The sequence below is a fragment of the Idiotropiscis lumnitzeri genome, chromosome 14, assembly GCF_059441095.1.
Source record: "Idiotropiscis lumnitzeri isolate Australia: NSW breed Sydney's pygmy pipehorse chromosome 14, RoL_Ilum_1.0, whole genome shotgun sequence".
Lineage (NCBI taxonomy): Eukaryota > Metazoa > Chordata > Actinopteri > Syngnathiformes > Syngnathidae > Idiotropiscis > Idiotropiscis lumnitzeri.
In genome coordinates this window covers 14432482-14455080 of record NC_142404.1, presented here as the reverse complement: position 1 = coordinate 14455080, position 22599 = coordinate 14432482, and the positions used below count along the sequence as shown (strand labels likewise).

At 41.9% G+C, this 22599-nt stretch overlaps 1 protein-coding gene across 6 annotated transcripts in view; it reads left to right on the top strand.

Moving 5' to 3' along the window:
- map2 (microtubule-associated protein 2) overlaps nucleotides 1–22599 on the top strand; it is a 40719-nt gene that overhangs the window by 10990 nt on the left and 7130 nt on the right. For 3 of the 6 annotated variants that reach the window (XM_088314510.1, XM_088314511.1, XM_088314512.1), the window contains 14 exons: nucleotides 1703–1829; nucleotides 6316–6577; nucleotides 8844–8933; nucleotides 9217–9291; nucleotides 11626–11841; nucleotides 12714–13007; nucleotides 14065–17427; nucleotides 17886–18119; nucleotides 18341–18478; nucleotides 19415–19476; nucleotides 20236–20352; nucleotides 20486–20627; nucleotides 21574–21630; nucleotides 21731–22038. In XM_088314510.1, the coding sequence (XP_088170636.1) occupies nucleotides 6367–6577; nucleotides 8844–8933; nucleotides 9217–9291; nucleotides 11626–11841; nucleotides 12714–13007; nucleotides 14065–17427; nucleotides 17886–18119; nucleotides 18341–18478; nucleotides 19415–19476; nucleotides 20236–20352; nucleotides 20486–20627; nucleotides 21574–21630; nucleotides 21731–22038 (5307 nt within the window). In that variant the 5' untranslated portion in view covers nucleotides 1703–1829; nucleotides 6316–6366. The remainder of the gene's footprint in view (nucleotides 1–1702; nucleotides 1830–6315; nucleotides 6578–8843; nucleotides 8934–9216; nucleotides 9292–11625; nucleotides 11842–12713; nucleotides 13008–14064; nucleotides 17428–17885; nucleotides 18120–18340; nucleotides 18479–19414; nucleotides 19477–20235; nucleotides 20353–20485; nucleotides 20628–21573; nucleotides 21631–21730; nucleotides 22039–22599) is intronic. The other 3 variants (XM_088314515.1, XM_088314514.1, XM_088314513.1) reach the window with 2 other exon arrangements.

Sequence of the window (22599 nt, the reverse complement as noted above, 5' to 3'; positions counted from 1 at the left end):
ACAATGCAGGTAAATACAAGCCTGTGCTGCATTTGGGTGGTCTACAGTTGAACCGTTCAAACATGACAAAATGAAAATGACAAAACATTTAGTTTAAAGACAAAGGACTGCTTTGTCGGTAAATCCACGTTTGTATGTAGGCGGCTAAAGTATATCCCGCAGTGTCCTTGGAAATGTCTCAATTGAAATTAATTATATTTAAAGCACTTCAAATAGATTTAGAGATGAATGCAGTGAAATTGCTTGGCAGTGTTACGGTGAGATTACCGCGTCCTTTCCTCGCCTCTTGCCTCCGTTCTCTTTTGTTTAGTGTGGTTTAAGGACAAAAGTCATCCAATTGTCACTCACTAATAGGAAACAGTTGCCGTGCTGCTGAGTCATCGTTTGGTTGGATTTGCGGTTTTCATGCCGCATAGTAATTCAAACTTTAATTTGGGAGGTTTTTCACTCAGACCTATGGATTGTGTTCTCCTTTTACGAGAGGGTTGGCATATACCCGTCATAATTAACCGGACTTCACTGTACTGCTACTGGTCTGTTTGCTAAAATATGTTTGCCTCCTCAAGGACCATAGTGTACCTAAATTGAAATTCCCTTTTCTCAACGGTCACCAAGTTTCTTCCTTCTCCTCAAAAATCAACTTAAGTCTTTACTTCATGAAAGAAGTGAAAAATGAACGATTTTCCAAAATCTGCTGTTTATACTTTCCAACTCCTTTGAATAGCTAAACGGCGCTCTTGCGATTTAAAGTATACTGCTTGGTAGAAGAGCGAGGATGTGTCAAAAAAAACAACACAAAAAACAGACTTCTCTCTTCTTCTTGAGCTTGTACATTACCCGAAGGAAGAAACCCGGTCGATGCTGTTTCAAAAATAGCTGTTTGAAGATATTGAATATACCTGCACAGACTGACTGACAGCAGATGTTTAAGAACTACGGCCTGAAGCACTTCACACCTTCACAGTGAGCTGTGGAGGCGCTGTTAAGTGGATTGTGTGTTCCCGTTAGAGAGAGTGTTACAAGTGAGTGAAGTCTTAATGCTGAATTAACCTCGTCCCTTCCTGACTTCCGGTGTGTATTTATGGTCAAAGCATGACAGTGGTATCGGTCCTCTTCTGGCGACAAGTTGACTTTAATGTTGCAATTCAGCGTTTGCATTTATGTTAGAATGTGTTTGGTGTGAATGGGCTGGACTGAATTTCAGGTTTATTCATGGGGATACCTGAAAGATAAGTTTCACACTATGACATACAAGATGCACCAGACTATAATCCGCAGTTTTCTGTGTTGATAAAAAATGAGTTGTTTACTGCATGAACAGAACGATTTTGTCCTGTGAATGCAATAAAGGTACATAAACAGATTGTTAAAACAGTCCGTTTTAACACGGCAACTACTTTGCTCATTAAAACAGAACAGACCCAAAAGAAATAAAAAAAAAAAAAAATCGAGATTTATTTAGTGTATTTTCTGAACTATAGATCGCCCCCTACTGGTGAATGACAAAATCAACAGAAAAGCCGCACCGTTGTATTAGCTGCACGGTTCAAAATCGAGGAAAGAAATAGCAGTTTATAATCCGGAAAATTCTGTACGAATGACCTTAAATTCTCCATGTGAATTTCAGAATTGACTTTATTCATTTTGAAATATCTGACTGATAACTGAATATTTTTTTTCTTCTTCTTTCCATAATCTCTAGGTTCATCGAGAGTCGCACTTTCGGCTTTGACTACTGGTGTGACGGTCTTCAAAAGAACGAGGCGAGGGAATCCTTTTTTTTTAGACGTGGCTTTGATTCATTCGCAAGTCCCACACAGGCAAATCAGGTAAATCCACTTCTATTTTTGTCATTTATTGTAATGCTGCGGATTCCTTGATAGAGTCCAATTTAATACTTGTATTAATCACTAATCAAAAAGAAAAATATTCAATTCCATGATTGGGCTTTTTGGCTGAACAGCTCCGATTAGTTTCCTCGTTCCTGTGATAATAACAGAAATATCTTGATCTTATCGTTCAACACTTCACAGATGTGCTGCGTAGCTGTCAACTAAATAAAAAGCAGCACTTTCTAGGGAACGAAAAGAGGGAGAGCAATAGGAAGAGAGAGCGAGTGGATGTCTGTTACCTCCATAAAAGCAGTGGCCGTGTGGGTGGATGTACATGCGAGTGCAGGCTGCTCGGAGTTGAGTGGGAAGAGAAGAGCTGCTTTAGTGAGACGATCAACACCAAGGTCCGCTGAAAGGCAGTCACGCTTTTATGGGCTCTCATTGTTTCCTGCACAAATTTCCAGGTAGTCAGATTGGTGACGGGGGCTGGATAAGAGCCTTTTTATTTGGAGTCCATTTAATTTGTGTGCAGGCCAGTGGCGTGCGTTTTTGTTTCAGTTTGAATCACAAACTACGGAGCGACAAGTACGTTTATAGAAACCGGGTTGCAGAAATGCAATCTCACCCGAGACACTGGGAGAGCTCGAGTTTGTGTCGTTTCCACGGTTAAGCCCGTTAGTATTAAGGAAATAATGGATTCTAAGGTCCCGCCATTATAAAAGCGTACAGATGTTGTGAAAGAAATTTTTAAGATTCTTACAAGTGTTAAAATTAATCACCTAAAAGTTATTGTAATAAATACCGAGAATATAGAAAATTCAGAAGGAAATGACATCCTCACTAAAAGGTGATGTTCATCTTTATGGATGCTGCTAGATGGTAGCAACGCACTACTTTTGGCTAAATGGATCTCCGTAACTCACTTCAATGCCGTTCTTTGGCACAAAGATGCTACATGTTTGGAACAAAGCACTACTTTTGTCTAAATGAAGCTTTTCAACTCACCACCATTAATTCCCCCCCCCCCAAATACCTGGGATTAACCCACAGACAGCTCATGCGAAAACAAGCAATTTGGTTGGCTCTGCCCATTGAGTTTGAATGAAAGATAAAATTAGTTCAAGATTCACAGGGGAACAAGAATGCCAAAATTAATTAAATACATGTTAAAATAATGAAATAGCAAAATAGAGATATATCAAGATAACGCAACATATTTACAATAATTATGTTGGAAAAATATGTTTGTCTGTTAGCCGTGTGTTTTGGGATTTTTCCAAAGTACCTGGGGTGACCGTCAACATTTCCCACAGAAGAATGTAAACCACTAATATAAAGTGTTTCCCAACTGGAGAATTGTTGTTGTGCGGCGGACGTGCTGACTCCGCGTACCACTGTGTTGTTCTGATAAGATTGATAACACTCTCATGTATCCACTGTTACACGGTGAATATGAAGCTGGAGCCAGCAGATTTCTAGCTCAGAAGCCTCGGTGAAGCCTTTCTAGGCCAGGACACCCGCCAGGCTGCTTAAGCTCGATTTAGCTGCCTTGACATCTTTGCCTTTTGTTGCAGTCCAAATGTATGCTTGCCGGTTTGTTGTAAACGGTCCATTTGTCATATCTGAGCAGATAATGTGAGGTAGAAATTTTATTATTATATTATTTGGAAAAAGAGACAGTGCCTCTTAAGCTCCTTTGCAGCTCTTCAGCTCCCGCAGTGAGGCAGCCCTGAGAGGAGAGCCCTGCAATGCAGCATCTGTGTGACGTACACGCACACACACACACTGAGATGCTGGCATGTGAATGTGTTCGGAACGTAGGAGGGAGATGGAAAAAGGCCGAGAAAGCGGAGAGGAGGGGAAAGATGAAGGCTGATGGAAGCTGGGGGAGGAGTGAGTAGGTGGAAGGACAATACCAGGAGGAAGGTAAAGAGGTAGGAAGAAATAACAGGTGGGAGGAAGACTCGGGTGAAATGAAAAAAAAAAGCAATGACGTTAGACTAATGACACCAGGAAAACATTGTAAATTTGGTCTTGCTGGCTGTGTCGAATATCTACTAGATCTGATTCAAGCCCAAAAACACTTTATAAGAATGTGTCCTTGTAGAGCAGTGGTCCCCAAACTTGGTCCGCGGTCTGGTACTGCTCCGCGGGCCACTTTGGACCAGGCCGCAAAGATGAAAGAAAAAAAACCTCGCAGTGCTTCCAGTTTATTTATCATTCGAGGCTGAAAATTATTTGATTTTGTAGTGACAGGCTTTTCTCCGTTACAATAAATCTTGACGCATGCCAAGATACGAATTGGCAGTCGCATTACCCTAATATCAAACTCACAAGCTAGCAAAATTAGTAAAAAAAAAACAAACAAAAAAAACAGATTATGTACAAAGCCTCCTCTTTGTTGTCGCATTTTATTAGTCAGCCAACAAATACCCCACACACAAAGTTACGCCAAAGTTACGGACTTGTACGCACCGGTCCGCAACGAAAAAAAGGTTGAGGACCACTCCCGGAGCAAATGTGTGTGTGCGCACGTGCAATGCTTGAGCTCCAACCGATACTGTCTTCACTCTTATCGACTAGACTATGGATTGTGTCTTCGCGGGGAATGTGATGGAATGATTCCCTTCCAGCCCGTGTCAATTATTGTTAAGGTTCCCTTCAACAAGGTGGTGAACCTTCTGAGCTGAATGTCTCGAGTAGGAGCCCGAACATTAGCAGCATCTGTTATACCAGCCGGCAATTTTGAGTAATTTACCGTAATGCAGCTTCAACTACAAAAAAAAAAAAAAAAGCAAAGCTTTAACCAATAGTCACCTAAATTTATAACAATATATATATTCGTATATATATATATATATATATATATATATATATATATATATTTTTTTTTTTTTTTTGCCATTGCAATATGTTAAACATTTTGTGGCGGAAGATTGTTCGCATAAAAAAAACAAAAAAAAAAAACAACACACAAAACTGTACATTTCCTCGTATAAAAATCTACCAAGCTGTAAAATACTATTTTGTAGCTTGCTTTAATTTCGTTACAGACATGAATACGTTATCAAGTTAAAACACGCTCTGCGCCCTCTGCCAGACAAGCAGTCCAATTGCTGACAAGATTCCTCTTTTTCATCTATAGATTCCTCTTAAACATAATTAATTTAGTACAACATTTTGAATTGAGTCCACTCACTCTATTTTGTCACTGCTTACTCAACTCTGTTCACCCCCCAGAGACAGATTTGAGAGAATCCCTGCGGCGAAGTGCCACGGGCCTCTCGCCAATTGCAGCAGAAGTTCAAAGCTCACTTTGAACGAGTGCACCCCAATGGGTTTGTGAGAAAACCTTTCAGGACCAAGTTTGCCAAGTTTGCCTTTGGCATACGATACAAATACTCAAATCATTGATTGCAAATGATCTCTCATTAATTTGCTCAATTATGCGTGGGGAAGACATTCATTCTATTCCCTTGTCAAAAATAGTTTTCTTCCCAAGCCAGTCCACCACCGAGAAGTTGGAGGTCTCCCCCCCCCCCCCAAACACAAAGCGACCTCCGTCGTCAGACAGACAGGATGACAACCTCATTTTGATATTTTATGACTTTTAATAAATAGGAGTGCTGTTCAGATGCGGCCCCGAGCAGGGTCACCGTGGCGCAAGCGTCTTCAAACGAGAAATACCGTTCTGAGTGGAGGAGTCAGAGCGACGTGCGCAATCCATTGGGCTGTCATTTCCATATCCGTTGAGCTGAGTCATGCAAATCCGGATGATTATTCATTTAGGCTTAGAGCTTAAACACTCGACATTAAATATTCAACACCGCAATTCTCTGGCAGGTTGACGGATCCATTGGCATTGTGTTTGTCTGACTGCTGTGTTTTTGAGAGTTTCGGAGCCTTTCGTTCCATTCGCCTCTATTTACTGGTTGCTTTCCCATGTTTGAGGATTTAATTTATTTCACTTCATTTGGTCATGCAAATTTCAGTGTATTTAGTTATGACAATGTAATAAACGAAAACAACTGATAATGAAGAAACTAAATTTACGAACATCGCCAAAGAACTCAAACAAACAAAAAATTGATCAGACTGAACTCATCATGACATGGGGACGTGACAACTGGAATTATAAACTATAAACCCGAAAGGACTGAGGAAACCAAGGAATGAAATGCCTTTTGGCAAATTCCAATCTTTTCAGTTTCAAGTTATCGCAATGACCATTAGTTATCGCAATGACCATTAGTTATCGCAATGACCATTATCCTTCTTTAACAGAGGTGTCCCAACAATTTTTTTTCTCCACGTGTGCATTTAACACAAGCGAGCACATCTGTGGGATCATGACAATACAATCTTGACGTGTCCTCAAGCCTCCTCTTGTCTACCTTTTGCTCTCCTTAAGCTGACATTGCTAATTTATCACTTAATAACATGCTGAGTTGTTACCGTGCCTGCGTCTCCTCCCTCCTCACAGCAGGAGAGACATCCCTCAACCCCCCCTCCCCCACCCTGAGCTTGTACCAGCATGGCAGATGACCGACAGCCAGAAGACGGTGCCGCTCAGTGTGACCCTTCGAGGGGCCAGGAGCCCGCTGGTACCCACGGGGCCAATGGTTTCTCATCTTCCTCGTACAGGACATGCCAGACTGGTGGGGCTCACACGACCACTGACCCCTTCAATGCAAGGGAGAACGGGTTCAATGGGGAGTTAACTGGTGCTCATGCCATAACTGCAGGTATGGATCATTTTGTTTTATATCTCAGCAGATAACTTGTTTTAAATTTAACCCCCCAAAAAATCAGTAATTGGGTTTTTGTGTGGCATCTTTCTTGATATCTTTTGTTCGAGATTTTTTAGAGCGGTGGAGGCGTCTTTCTGCATGCTTATAATAAACTGATGTGTGTGTGTGTGTGTGTGTGTTATCCATGAGATCGGAGTGTGTATGCAGCACAGTGAGTCCAACCCCAATCACATGCTGTTATTAAACGTGCTCTAATTACAACGTTAAATCTGCTTCTCAGCCCCCAGCTCACCCTCACTGATACCCCCGAGACATAAATTGTGATGCACCAGTGGTGTTACCATGACAACGGGCCCCCCACCAATTTTTTTTACCACAGCTTTTGTTCTTTTTTTTTTTTTTTTGCCTTCAGTTCGCATTTGAGCTGTTAACCATATGACTTCCACTTAGAAGGGAAATCAACCCAAAACGATCTTAATAAGAATATTTTCTATGCAGCCTCACTAGTTAAAACACGGCAGTGAAATCTACCAGTTTTTGTACGTCTCAGGGGGCAGCCATTTTGCCACTTACTGTCAAATGAAAATGACATCACACTTGCAAGTTGAAAGTGACAAAATGGCCGCCCCCTGAGATGGCTAAAAACGGGTCGATTTTGTTGCTTAACTCATATTCCACAAATGCAATATTAACCCACAATGCCATGTTTTGACTAGTCAAAGCACACGACATATTATCATAAATATTTTGTGGGGTTTACTTCCCCTTTAATGATAAGATAAGAAGCAATTCTAGTGCAATATCTGGAATCGCATCATGATGAAAATATTTTCGACTGCAGTTTCAATAACTCTTGCGCTTCGCTTTCTTTTTAGTGGTATCTGGACCAGGACTGAATCATATTTTCTATTGCAGTGTCAGCCACTTGATTTAAAAAAAAAAAAAAAAAAAGTCTTGGCTCTCGCATTGGCGATTGCTTATTAAAGGCCGCTTCATCCCCTTCCTCCAAATTAGCTAAGGTGCCTGTAAATGAAATCCATTTAGCACCATTACAAACCACAATGGACTCAAACTGCATTACACTGGGAAAATAGAAGTCCAAACACATTTCATTGTGTTTCCATTGCTTCAAGTCAAACCTAGCCCGAGGACATAACGTTATCTTGTTTTTATGAACGCCCGATCGTGAAAATTCCACGCCGTCAACAAAATTCCCAAGAAACAATCAATTGACTAATCAATTTTATTCCCGCCCTTGCACATAGTAAAAGGTGCCTCCAACATGCTGTGGATAACTGCCGGGAATCGCTGACACTCGATAATCCCCCAGCCTTGAGGGTTCTGAAAGTCAGCTCTTCACATGCAACAAGAACCTCTGAAGCACTAAATTGCCTCCTTGACATTATGTTAAGCCTGGAGCTCACTGTTGCTCTTTTTTTTTTTTTTTTTTGCCTCAAAGAGGTCAAGCGCGACATGCTACAAACTACTTGCGCGAAAAATTAAATATGAGTATTTAAAAAAGAAAAAAAATTCTAAATATTTGGCTGGCCCTTTAATATTTGCTGGTGGTCACTTACTGAGTTAATCTAATTTAATATAAGGAAATAAAAAAAAAATTCTAGTGAGTCTATATACCACCCATTATTTTTTTTACTTTTGTCCTTGTGCAATACTCTAAAATCATCATCATCATGTTTCCGGCATCTGTTAGCAAAGCCACCGTGGCTCACCATGCAGTCTGTTGTCAAGGAAACGACTTTATTTGTACCTTTTGGATGCTGACTGGTTTTGCATCCAGTGGCACTCGCTCTCCCTTCCCATTGTGTGTCTGTGAGCGCTTGTGTGCATGTGCGCCACTCCCTCTGTGCGTTTGTGTTGACTCAGGGCTTCTCTGCCTTGAGATGAAACGCTCTTATCTTTAGAATATGTAATTGAGTATATCGCTTCTATTCTAGCTGAAGTATTAATTCTTCATTCATTCCGGACATTGTGTGACCTTTCTGTCCTGTTGGTCATTATTTTATTTGACATGTTTGTGTTGGATAAATGCTGACCGAGGCGGTTTACATCACTGCCAAGCAGGCTTTGTGAAAGTGACAAGATCATTTCTTCACTGGACCATCCGTTTGTGATTCTGTTCAGCTAACTACCGGGAGTTATGCTAATAATAAAATTGAACCCTCAAATCAAAGATGTCATTTTTTTCCTAGTATCCTTTCGTAATCTGAGGGCAACTTTTTGTTTATGTTTCTGTGTTCAGAGCAAGTGTCTGCAAGGATCGTGCAGGAAGTGACTGCAGAGGCAGTGGCGGTTCTAAAGGGGGAACAGGAGAGTCAAAAGCTGCCTTCAGGTGTGGCGCACATGCTCACAAAAAAGATATATATCGGCTACAATATAACAAGACATATCTATCCAAGGAGTTCCAGTCCAAGAGCTGTATAATTAATTACTAATTCACTACCAGCCGAGTAAAAAAAAAATAAAAAAAATGGATCTTTGACGTCTTTAGCCGTCAATGGTAGTAAATGAGTTCAAGTCAACCTTTTACAAATTTAAAATAACAGAACAGCTATATAAAAAAAAAATCAACTCTGACCACAAAACTCAGCATCATTCTTCACCTTCAATTGTAGTTGAAGACACCACCAATTTACCTCCATCGCCACCTCCTTCACCTGCTGCAGAACAATTTGGTCCTCTTGAGCAAGGTAGGCCCATAAATGACAAGTGTGCTCTTTCTATAAGCGCGTGTCTCCAATGGATGTGTTTTTTTTTTCTCCTCCTCTTGCATCATCAGCAAATTGAAATCGCTGAGAGTTTAGGGATGACTCTTTCCTAACCGACCATCCAGAGTTCATAACAAGCTAATTTTCATTGATTTCAGTCACAGATTTTCGCATGCTCCATCCTCTTCATTTTGAAGCAATGACTGACAGGTTGGCTCCTGAACATTTTTCATGAAACTCTAATTCTCTGGCCAATCCACCATGATATGACTCATTTTATTTGAATTATTGTTTTCTTCCACCCCCCCTCTAACCTGCATACCTCACAGTCTCCCCTCATACTAATATGACAGCCTTATAACTGTCTTGGTTACATGTCTCTTCATGGTGTTTTTTTTTTTGAACAGCTGTCAGTGTTTTCTCTGTATGACTTTGGACTTTCAGAGCGAAGCGCTGTATAGGGGAGTCATGTTGAAATGAGAAAATGTGTGTTAAATCTTGAGACAGATGACAAAATAGGATTAGGAGTGAAGCTGGTGAGAAATGTGCTAGCAGCAGGTTACGTTAGCTGATTGCTTTGACTCAAGATCCTCCAAATCTCTAGTATGACAAAATACGCTTCTCCTAAATGTTAGTAAATTGCTTTATTAATACAGTTGTGGATTTTTTTTTTTGATAGTAAATATGTTACCATGCTTCACTGTCTACCAAATGCTAGTTAAAAATCCTCAGGGAGGTTTGTTTTTATTTTTGTTCAAAGGGTTCCTAAAAATGAATCCATTTAACAGGTTTGGTAATCTCGACAATAGAAATTGTGCTTTGGTTAGGTGGTTGTTTAAGTGAAATTTTAGCATTGTTGGCATTTAATTTCAGTACATGTTGGTATCTCATCTGCCCAGCTTTGATTGAACTCGTTCTTTAACTGAGCTAAACATGTTTTAGTCACTTTCATAAGAATGACAGAGAGCGGGCCTGACAACCTTGGTCTCTATTCAGTTGCTAGTTATAGTCACCTCATCAATGTCTGTGTGTGTCATGTTGTTTTTGTCAGCCCTTTCTGATTTCCTTGATATTTTATTTAACAATGTTTAATGGGCTCTTTGCATACGCAGTAGAAGCGCGATGTCAATGTGCACATTGGCATCCAAATGTAATTTCATTTTAAGGTACCACGAAGTTCAACTCACTCATGATGATGTACTGTGTATTGCTCTGTGCTTTCATGGACACTGCAGTGCATGAATAAACATTACATTAAAAGGATAATTAGACTTGGTTAAAGAGAGAGATCGCCAAACTGGGATAAACATACCCAGAATGCTAAGCAGCCCTTACATTTACACTTTGAGGTTGTTTTTTTTTTTCGCGTTTCTTCATGGACACAAAGGGCTTTATACATTTAAAAAAAATCACAACAGAAATGACACGATTTTGTCGACAGTATTTTCTGCGTAACTGACTGGAAATGTTCATACTGATGTTACTACAGTTGCTATCGTGATTATTAGCATATTGAATACATTTGACCACATCGTTCGGAAGATTATTGACTTTAGACATGGATTCGTACTCGTGGAGATGAACATTTTAAAGCCCTTCTCCATATTTAAAGCCTTTATTTAAACCAACAGTGCCATCTAGAGGACTCAAATATACAACAGCTGGTTCATGAAGCAAATTTCAAGCTTCATTTTGCCATCGCTAATGCTCCGTATTCTGGACACAATTTTACAAAGAGGATGTAATGTACGTCTGTGAAAGGGCAGTTGGACAAGCACTGTAAACACTGTGTGTTTAATAAAACAGTTTTTTAAAACGGGAATAGACCTCAACACGTTTAGTCAGTGAAGGAGATTACATATAAAGAGCCCATTTTCTTTTGCCAATGTTTCCCCTCAACTCTTCGACAGAAAATGTCCATTTTAAACCACCACTTGTCATAAATGCTCTCATTGATATTGCTAACGTAACGCTCCTAACAAGAGAAAACAGATTTAATAAAAAAAAAACAAAAACAGCAAGAAATGCTCAAGAGTCTATAAGTCACGTTAAATATTTTATACACTGCACAGTTATTCTAAATTGCAACAGAAAAAAAATTAAATCATACTCAAACCTTTTTATCAGATTTTTTTGCATTGTTTAATTCTTTATAATTGCGAATAATGCTGATTAATTTTTAAAATGGACATTTTTGTTTGAGATGTTTCATCACAGCCCCCCCACCCCCCTTTTTACGTCCTCTTTTATTTCTTCCTCATCGTGCGTGTCCAGATTTCCCTGCAGTTCTTCTCCTTGTGTCTGTCTTGTTTGTAGATGTAGGGGATGAGGAGGAGGCGGGCCCTCTCCGCCGCTTCCAAAATTCTCGGGAGAGGTGCAAGTTCCTCGCCCCCTCCATCTCAGTTTCTGTGCCTGAGGACGACCCCTACCACTCCGACGAGGAGTACTATGAGCACCCCTTGTTCAGCCCAGAGTGGACGCACTCGGGTGCCCGCCCCATGGGGCAGGCTGTGGCCTTTAGACAGATTGAAGGTGAACCACGCACGGTTCCTCTTTGCCGTCGCTCAACCCCTCCACCCTTCCACCCCTTACTTTCCCTTTTCTCTTTTGAACATCTCCCTCATCTGTGTTGTGCCTTTGTCCTGGCATCTCTCCACCCTTCCGTCTCTCCATTTGTCTGTTTGTGCTTCATCTTTGTGTGTTTGTGTGTCCTTGTGATGTCCATTCGCTCAAAAATCTGAGAGATTTCAGATTTGTAAAATGTCATTTAATTCAACCGTCATTGCTGCTTGTGTTTGCGATCATGCTTAAGTCCACACACCGTAGGAGGACAGTTTTATTGAGATTTTTACGTCAGTGGACGTAGGATATGTTGATAAGGTGGAAGGTTTTAATGGCTATAACAAGGATTCATATAAATGAACACAGCTGAGTTACCCTAGGCCCCAGTTTTGCTGAGCTCAACAAAACATTCGACTTTCTCCAACACATGCTCACAAACCAGCAGAAAAAAATGCAGCAATCTGTTGCTGTTCTCTCTCCTTAGTAGTGTGTTTGGTTTGGAGAATGTTTTATATGGATCTGGAGTACTACTATTATTTTTTTTTTTTGTAAAATCAATTGGATACGTCATGGATGGTGAGAACGAAAAATATGACCCTTATGTTCTTCACAGGATCATACGGACATGGATAATAAATAGTCAATTAGAAGTGGCATACATCCCCGAAGCAGATATTCAAAGCATACTCACATGCAATACACCGTGCCTATCTGTGATGTATCTGTGAACACTTTGGATCATCTCAAAGTGTCCCTTCATTGGTTCTGTTTTCACACTGCCCAAGTCTTCGTTGCCTGTAGTCTTTAATGTGTCCCCCCCCTCTCACCCTGTTTTTGAGAAGAAGAGACCATGGAGGCTCTTACAGCTGAATACGAGGACGAGGTTGAAGAGGAGTTGGAGGATGAGGAAGAGGATGAGGAGGATGAGGAGGAGAGTGCAGTGGCAGCTCTTGATGAGCAGCAATGGAGCGGGGAAGAGCCTGACCTTGATATACCCGAAGCTGAAGTTTTAGAGCAGGCAGAGGTCGTGGACAAGGCCCCGGATCTAGACCTGGGGTCAGCTGAGGCAGCTAGTGCTCCTGCAGGAAGCTCTTTGGACAGAGAGGAGGAGGAGGGCGAGGAGTGCCCTGAGACAGGTGTGTCCTCCCCTCTGCGCACCCTGCCTGCATGTTAAGAGCTTGTCCACTGTATACGAATGCAAGAGGCTGGAAAATTCCGGCGTTATTCAGGTGGAATGGCAAAATCATTGGCCCCCTTGCACTGCTGTGTCTGCAAGTCAACACAGGCTCGTTAGTGGAAAAAGTCACATGACCTTAACTTTAACGTAGTTACATTCTTATCCTTAATATGCCTGTGTTTTCGTATTGTTGCTCTTGTTTGGGGCTGGCTCTTTTGTCCTAGTATGATTACGTGTTGCACCCGCAATCATGCTTTTTGATCACCAGCTGTGAGCTTCCAGGATTGTCATTATGTTTACACCGATGGCTTGGTGCTAGCATACCAGTGCATTGCATTTATGTAATATGTAACCATTATTTCAGTGGTTACTCATTGGCAGGGGTTGGCAAAGGATTGGATGTTATTGCTCATTTTTTTTTTAAACAAATTATTGTATACATCTTATTTCTCAACTCAACATTAATCAAATGACCAAGTCATCTGGTTTAGTTTTTGTCAATGTTAGTTTGTCACATTTTACCAGTATATTTATCAAATTTTTCCACAATCAAGATTCCTTATTATTACTGCATATTTTATTTTAATTATTTAATGACATGGTGGCACTTCTCATTAACACGCATGTTCATTTAATCAAAACTATGTCAATATTCTTAGACTTGTACCTCACAGTTTAAAAAAAAAAAAAAAAAGAATGACTAACATTTGATGTTGCACAAAGTAATACAATGTCATGCATGGATATCCATTCCATGAATTATTGTTTGTTTTTCATCAGTCCACCTGACAGTTGCCTCATGCTGGTATTATCACATACCATGCCATATTTCCATCCATCTCTGACTTGGTGGACCTCATTCTTTCGCCGTTCATCTTCAGTGATGGCTGTATCATTGTGCTGTAAGTTTCAGAGAAGAGCTTTGCCTGTTTTCCGCCCATTAACTGGCCAAATGAATATCAGCGCATGCCAAAGCAAAATCGTTCCTATTTGTGTTCATAACGACCAACTTACAGATGTCCTTTCAGCTGTGAAGATGGACTTGGAAAAACCCGTAAGTGAGAAAAGTGGTTCCATGAGCCCAGACAGCATCGGATCAGAGAAACGTCCAGAGGAGTTTTTGGAGCATCAGACCCAGGGATTCTTTGCCGGAGAACGAATCGTACCAGAGAGTCCCACCAAGGACATGCCATCTTTTGTACCTCCAGATGTTCAAAGCCAAGCCAAAGAATCTGCAAAGTCAATCACCCTTCAGCCCATTTACGGTGAGCCCCTCACAGTGTCAGAGAAGCAGCCATCTGTGGAGGTAGTAGAGTTCAGCAGCCTCGGTGCCCCCTCTGATTTCTCTTCAATGGGAGCCAAAGTTGAAGGAGAAAACGTGACAAGTGATGCAATGTCAGCATATTTTGAAACATCAGCCACTGACGCTCATGTGTCCTCCCGGGGTAAGGGTGAGGGCTATTATGAACTGAGCAGAGTCAGTGACGAGACCAGCACTGTTGATTCCGAGTCTCAGAAGATTGATTCACCAGCTCAGGAGAGTCGTGGAACCCAAAATATAGATACTCAAGATTTCTCAGTTCCAGACAGGAGTAATGAATGCAAGCTTTCCCCAGGTAAACTGGCCTTGGAGCAAAGAAGCTACTCCCTAAACATTACTATTGGAGCAATGGATCAAAACGGCCAAAGCAGAATAAGGAACTTTTCCCCACTGGCCGCTGATATCATGACATACACCAGTGGAAGTCTTGATGAGTCAGCAGATTACCTCCCAATCACTACTCCTTCTGGAGAAAAGCCACCTCCCTTCCCTCCACTAATCCTGGAGACTGCCGCTTCAATCACTTCTGATTCATCATCTCCACCAAGGATACCCGAAGCCATTTTCAACCCCAGCCCTGAAGCGGAGTCCCCCGAATCCCCCGAGTCACCCCCGCCATGTGAAAGCATCCCTAAGAATAACACAGACATGGCTCAAGATTTGCCCGAGATGCTAGATCTTGCTGGGTCCCGTTCAAGGCTGTCATCTGAAACCACTGAACCAGAAATTGTACGGAGAAAGTCATTTCAAGCCTTCTCTGATGACTTACTTTCTAGCTTTGTCTCAGGTGAACAAAGTCCGGGAATAAAAAAAAGTGACAGTCAGCTGGAAGAGATGGGCTATTGTGTGTTCAGCGAATACTCTGGACCTATGCCATCCCCTGCAGATGTGGTTAGCCCGACAAACACTTCTGCACAGGTCTTCACACCCGCTGTTCTTGAGGAGAAAGTTGCTGCGCAAGCCAGGAAACTAGCAGTTAGAGACGCATCTTTGGAAGACAAGAACCAGACTTTAGGCCTGGCTGACAGTGAAGAAAAGGGGAAGAGTGAAAGTGAGAAAAAATATTCCTCTGAAGAAGGTCAAAAGGATATAAACGAGCATCTGAATACATCAGAAAGTGAGCCGGTGAAATCATCGAACTTGCCAGTGGAGTCGTTTGTGACCCCCACCGTCACAGTGACTCTCGAAGAAGGTGGGAGGTCGGGAAGCGAGACAGAACGACAAGCCAGTGGCGAAGGCTCTGCTTCTGAAACTGAGATCGCTGACTATGAGAGGCAGATCCGCAAACTGGAGATGGAGGGCAGGCCTCTCAGTTTGGAGGAAGAACGAGAGTTGCAGGAGCTTCGGGAGAAGGTCAAGCTGGTGCACCAGGAGGCCTATGAGGAGGTGGATGCTGAAGATGTGTACCAGTTGACCGGGGTGGCCAAGGACCGCATTGCCAGGCCCGTCAAAACTTCACCCACTTCGTCAGTCGAAAGCAATATTGATGATGATAAACTACTTTCTCCAGTGCTCTCACCATCCAAGCTCAAACAAAAAGAACTTTATGGTTCCCCTAAAAGAGCAGTGTCACCAGTGTTAACAGTAACCAAAGAGTCCAAAGAGGAAGCTGATAAAAATGCCAGAGAACAGCATGAAAAAGAAGCAGTTGAAGAGAAAATTAAGATTCAGAAAGAGGGGACAGAAAACATTTCAGAAGAGTCAGAAAAGAAACTAAATGGAATAAAAGAACGAGAAGAGAAAGAAAGGATGGAAAAAGATGAGGCAGAGAGGATTCTAAGAGAAGACAATGAGAAAGAAGAACGGGAGAAAGATGAAAGGGAGACTAAAGAAAAGGAAGAGAAAGAAAGAAAAGACAAGGAGGAGAGAGAAAGGGAAGAGGGTGAGAGATTAGAGAAAGAAAGGAAAGAAAAAGCAGAGAGGGAAATGAGAGAAAAGGAAGAGGCCGCGAGAATGGAGAAAGAAAGGAAAGAAAAAGAAGAGAAGGGGATGAGAGAAAAAGAAGAGGCAGAGAGAGTGGAGAAAGAAGGGAAAGAAAAAGCAGAGAAGGAAATGAGAGAAAATGAAGAGGCTGAAAGACTGGAGAAAGAAAAAGAGAGGGAACTCAGAGAAAGGCAGGAGGCTGAGAAAATGGAGAGAGAAAAGAAGGAAAAGGAAGAGAAGGAATTGAGAGACAAAGAAGAGGCAGACAGAATGGAGAAGGAAAGAAAAGACAAAGCAGAGAGGGAAATCAGAGAAAGGGAGGAGGCAGATAAAATTGAGAAAGAAAGGAAAGAAAAACAAGAGAGGGAAATGAGAGAAAGGGAAGAGGCAGAAAGAGTTGAGGAAGAAAGAAAAGAAAACGAGAGGAAGATGAGAGAAAAGGAAGAGGTAGAGAGGATTGAAAATGAGAGGAAAGAGAAAGAACAGAAGGAGAAAGAGGAAAGAGAGATGAAAGAAAATGAAGGGGCAAGGGAGATCACTCAAAGGGAAGAGCAAGAAAAGTTAGAGAAAGCACGGAAAGAGGAAAAAGAAAGCGATAAGAAAGAGTTAATGGAGAAGCAAAATAATCCTGAACAGACGACGCATCGTGCCGAAGAGACAAAGATAATGACCGAAATGGACAAAGTCAAACCGTCTGAAAAGGAGGAACCTGTCGACGCGTTAGCTGCTGGAGCAGCTGCGGTCAAAGAGATCACGGAGACTTGCGCCGCCATTGAATCGGTCGTGACGGTCGAAGACGACTTCATCACAGTGGTCCAGACCATCGACGAAGCAGACGAACCAGGACACAGTGTTCGTTTCTCCGCTCCACCTGAAGCCTTGCGTATACCTGGCGGGAACGAACAAGAAGAGGAGGAAGACGAGGAGGAGGAGGACGAGGAGTCTGTGGAGTTGGCCCAAGAGGCAGACATCGAGGCTGCCAGTTTCGAAGAGGTTTGTGACATTGCTGAAACCCCGGCGTCTCACGAGCGGGAACCTCAACCCTTCGAAACAGAGGGTCTCACCGAAAGTTATGACAGAGATGAAACCACCATGGATGACTCCATCCTGGACAGCTCTTGGGTGGACACACAAGGTGAGGCCTTTTTCCATGTCTTTGCTTTGTCTTGTAACCAACAAGCAGCATGGTTCAGTTCAGGGGTTTTCTCCGGGTGCTCTGGTTTCCTCCCACATTCCAAGAACATGCATGGTAGGTTGATTGGACACCCTGAAATTGGCCCGAGGTGTGTTTGTGAGCGCGGATAGTTGATCGTCTTTGTGGCGGCCCTCGTGAGGAGAAGTGGCTATGTCTGTGAATATAGATTATTGCAAAGTGTTCCTCCTCCTGTGATTTGTATCCAATTTTAGTACCGTACTATAAAATAATGATTGACGGACCACCAGCGACTTTGCATCGACATTCACCACATTACTGTCGATCATCTGAACTGAACCCTTCTACTTGGGTGCAAAGAGGTTTACTTCTGAAATGTTTTTCATTCTCCAACAATAATTTTGAAATAATGATGTCCCTTTCATTTTTTTCATGGTCAGATGATGATAAAAGCATGGCTACAGAACAGATACAGCCCTTGCCGAAGGTGCTTAGCCCTGTCAAGAAGTCCGCTGTGGTCCAGACTAAGCAACCACAGCAGAAGAGAACAGAGAAGCATGAAAAGCCAAACAAGACCAAAACCAAGGGCGGGCGGGCTAAAGGCAGACTCTCCACTCCTGAACGCAAACCAATGCGCAAGGAACCAGTTTACATTCCTCGAGAGAAGAAAAAAGGTTCCTTGCTTTTCAGACTGTTTTTTTTTTATCAGTTCTTAAAGCGTGTGCACTTCATTTGCTATGATTTTCCGGAGCAGGATGTTTCTTTCCATGGTGCATTGCAATTAAATAGTAACACTTCTAAAGTGTTAACTGTTAAAACATTGTTCGTGATGCGCATACTTGTTTGATGGTTCGACACTCACTTATCAATGTCTCCCTGCGACCAATTAATATAGCTGTGATAAAGAAGACTGAGTTTACCAAAAAAATGGTGGCTCAGACTCCGTCCCCGTCCAAGAGGATTGGACCGAAACAAGCTGTCCGCCAGGCCCGCCCCACCCAGCACCATTCCTGTCCTAGGAGGAGGCCCACAGGTGATACATTACTTAAACTGTCATGCATGGGGTCATTTCTGCAAGAGCACGTCCACCAACATCCTCCGTTTAGTTTTGGAATTCATTGCCTTTTAGCTTACAGATTTTGTTTGGGGTGATAACTGGGCATCCTGGGAAGATATCGATTTCATTTACCTCAAAATCGTTGAATCGAAAAAAATTAACACTTCCTCACATTTTCTCTGTATCGTGTTCTGTTTTTGCTTCATCCATCCATCATCATCTGTACCGCTTGTCCTCACTAGGGTCGCGGGGGGTGCTGGAGCCTATCCCGGCTATCTTCGGGCAGTAGGCGGGGGACACCCTGAACTGGTTTCCAGCCAATTGCAGGGCACACAGAGACGAACAACCATCCGCACTCACACTCATACCTAGGGGCAATTTAGAGTGTTCAATCGGCCTGCCATGCATGTTTTTGAAATGTGGGAGGAAACCGGAGTACCCGGAGGAAACCCACGCAAGCACGGGGAGAACATGCAAACTCCACACAGGATGGCCGGAGCTGGGATCGAACCCACGCCCGATGCTGTCTCTCTGTTTTTACTTCATGTATGTCTTTTTCCTTTTTGCCATAATAAAAAATCTTGTCTTACCTTTTCCTTTGGCTGTATTTCTGTCTTCATCTTTGTTCTTGCTTTTCACTTTTGTTTAAGAGGTCTTTCTCACTCTCTTATTTCCCTCTTCAAAAAAATGATTTTTTTTTAATGCACAATATAATCTGTGTGCTTCTCACCAGTACACCCGTATTTGTGTCAGTAACTATAATGTAGTCCTTATTTAAGCAGTGTTCTGCGGATAATATCAATGCCGAATTGGAGACGATTGTTGGAAATGATGTTCTTCCTCTTTTTAATGGTTTTTATTACATTTTTGTTTAGGTGTGTAATTACTGATATGTATTCTTTTGTCTTTTAGAGCCACTTTCTGACAGTCGTCAGCCTCTCACAGTTGCCAGGCGGTCTTGCGACAGAGCGTTGGTGAGTAAATTCCATTTGCCCCAACAAGTTAGGGGACCAAGGCCATTTTGAGACCTTCACATGGTATTTTGCGCGTGTATGTGTGTGTGTATGCATATATGTATATATATATATATATATATATTGAAATCCCAATCACATTGAGGGAATATTTTATATTACTGTGAAGGGAGAGCTGAAAGGTCTTCTTATCCTTGCATGTGTCTGTTCCAATGCTGTTTTGCTTCATACTTCAGATATTTCAAGTATTTGCTTCATTATTTAATTTTTTTTTTTTTTTTTTTTTTACAATGGCTGTGTTGACTCCAGAGTTAATGGGTTTGATTGCAGGCGGGATTCATTTAAAGTCACCGAGTAGGTGTTAAATCACCCGGTGACATTTCTCCAGCGACTATTTCACTCCTCCGACATCATAATGACAGTTATTGTATCCAAATAACAGCATTTATTCCGATCACAAATGCCACTGAAGAACAAAAACGAAGTGTGACGTTGAACACATATTGTGTTCAGCTTTGTTTATTATTCTTCTCTGCTGTTCAATTCAAATCACCAGAGCTGCTTGTTCACATTTTGTTTGAGTTATTTTTAATTATTCACTCCACCCGCAAAAAAGCTCCATGAATCAAATCTAGAAGCATTTGATGTTCTTGCTCATTCATGTGGAAGCTTTGTTATTGTCACCCGTGTCATCCTGTGCCCTGTGTTTTGGTGTTGTGCCACTCACTCCCCCCGGGCCTCATTTGTGTGCCATTTCAGTGCCATGCTCAGCATTTTGCCCTAACAAAGACACACACCTTCATGTCCACAATGGTTACCTCATTAGATGGACCCCGTGCATCCTCAGCATCACTATTTGCAACCTTTATTCCCAAGGTAGGTGGCAGCGCCGCAAGCTGCAAGGATTCAGAAGGAAAAAAAAATTGTTCATATTTTGAAAACAGCAAATGACCTAGGGTGTCACTAGCTAAGCAACTGTTTGGTTTTATTTGGCGTTTGTGTTCCACAGGATGGTAGATCACAAAGCCCTGACAAGAGATCTTCTATGCCGCGGCAAGCCTCTTCTCTTAGTCGCCGTGCCTACTATGAGCATGAGGAGAGTTCAACGTCCATTACCAGTTCTGGTTCAACTGCTCCCCGCAGACCTACAGGTAGGCTGCCAGGGTTGGCACTGAAACGTGAAACATTTTTGCCAATGTGGCTAAACAGAATACAATCAAATCTCCGAGCCAGGACATCATGTTTATATTTTGCTGATGTCTTGCGATGTGCACGAGGTAGAAACATTGTAACCCAGGGGTGGGCAAACTTTCTGATAGGCGGGCCACCACAATGGGTTCTAAAATTTGACAGAGGGGCCGGACCAGGAGCAGATGGATGGAGTGTGTTGGTAACCTCGCTTCATCTGAGGAAAAAAAAAATTACATTTACTTTGAAATGAAAGTGAACAAAAGTATTACAACATATGTCTTTGAAAAACCACAGTATTTAGAAAATAAAACATTAACAGGGTTTACTCATTTAATTTGTTTTCAAGTTCGGCGGGCCGAATTAAAATGTTTAACGGGCCGCATGTGGCCCCCGGGCCGTAGTTTGCCCACACCTGTTGTAACCCATATAAAACAAAACGCATTAAAACTTCAGAAGATATCTCCTTTTTTGTTTAGCTCTTCAATGTTTGAGCCCGCCCCCAACAATCCTGATAACTCGGAGGGTGAAAAAGAATTTAACACAATATCTCAGCAAATCCGTACTAAATTATTCCCAGTCTTTGCACGTTTTCAACACTTCTAACATATTAAATTTAGTTTAAAAAGACCTTCTCATAACTCATCTTCTGCTCTACTTAGCTTGTCAGTTTGACAGCTATGTCAGTTTCCGATGCTTTTCCTCTTCCTTTGTTTTAAAGGGAGTTTTTGTTGTCTGGCTCTTGGTAAGGGTCAAGCAACTGTTGTGGCCAAAGTTCAGCCATGTCCGTTTTTCTTCAGTCGAGACTTTGACTTTTTGATTTTTTTTTTTTTTTTTTTTTTTACACACAATTGCTGTGTTTGCTTGACCCATTTTTTCCTCTTATCTGAATCTTTTGTCCCCTCTCAGCCTGTCGTGCTATGATGAGGGCAGACCAAAGGACAGGTCGAGCTCCCGGTATGACAGGTAGATGGAATTCCTAATTTTATACGGCGGTACGGTTGCAAACAGCGGACACACTGAATTGCACATGAGAAGCTCTCAACCTTCGATTTCTCCCCAACAGTGTCCGAGCCACTTTGCTCCCGTTCAGCCCGCAGTGGCCACTCAACGCCACGGACTCCCGTCTCTAGCGCCATGACCCCTGGCACCCCTCCCAGCTGCTCATCATCCTCAAGGACCCCCGGAACCCCACGCTCCCTCAGCTTGTTGTCCCAGGAGAGGAGGGTGGCTGTGGCCCGCACCCCTCCCAAATCCCCCGCCACCACTCCCAAGCAGCTGCGGGTCATTAACCAACCTCTACCTGACTTCAAGAAGGTCCGGTCCAAGGTCGGCTCCATAGATAATATCAAGTACCAGCCCAAAGGTGGACAGGTAAGACTCAACTTGCATGTTTAGTGCACGCTCCCTTACCTTTTTTTTTTGTTTGTTTATTTATTTATTTTAAGATTTAGACTTTTTGTGTCAGTCATCTTTGATGTTTTCCTTACATCTTCCTTTTCTCTGACCTTATTTGTTAATATTTTTAACCATCAAAAAAAAAAAAATGAAAAGAAATGAATGAATCTGACAACATACAGTGCTCATCAAATTTTTTTGAACATTCACTGTTAGGTCAGAGCCATGCCACAGCTGCCCTTCACCACATTTGTAATTACCAAATGCTTTTTCATGCAAATCAGGCTTCTCTCTTTTTTTTATTAATTAATGTTCTAAAAACTAAAACTAAACTTAAACTAAAAACTTGAATAGAAAAGGACCATATAATTTATCATTCATGATCTCAAATCACAGTTAGTTACAATTGTCAGCAGAAAATGTTTTAGGAGTAATGTTATTTTTAAGTCATTTCTGACTCAACCGGATCAAATTAGGGTGTAAAAAGTTGAATTGAATTTTAGATTCCTCATTCTGGTTCAAAATGGTAAATTAAAG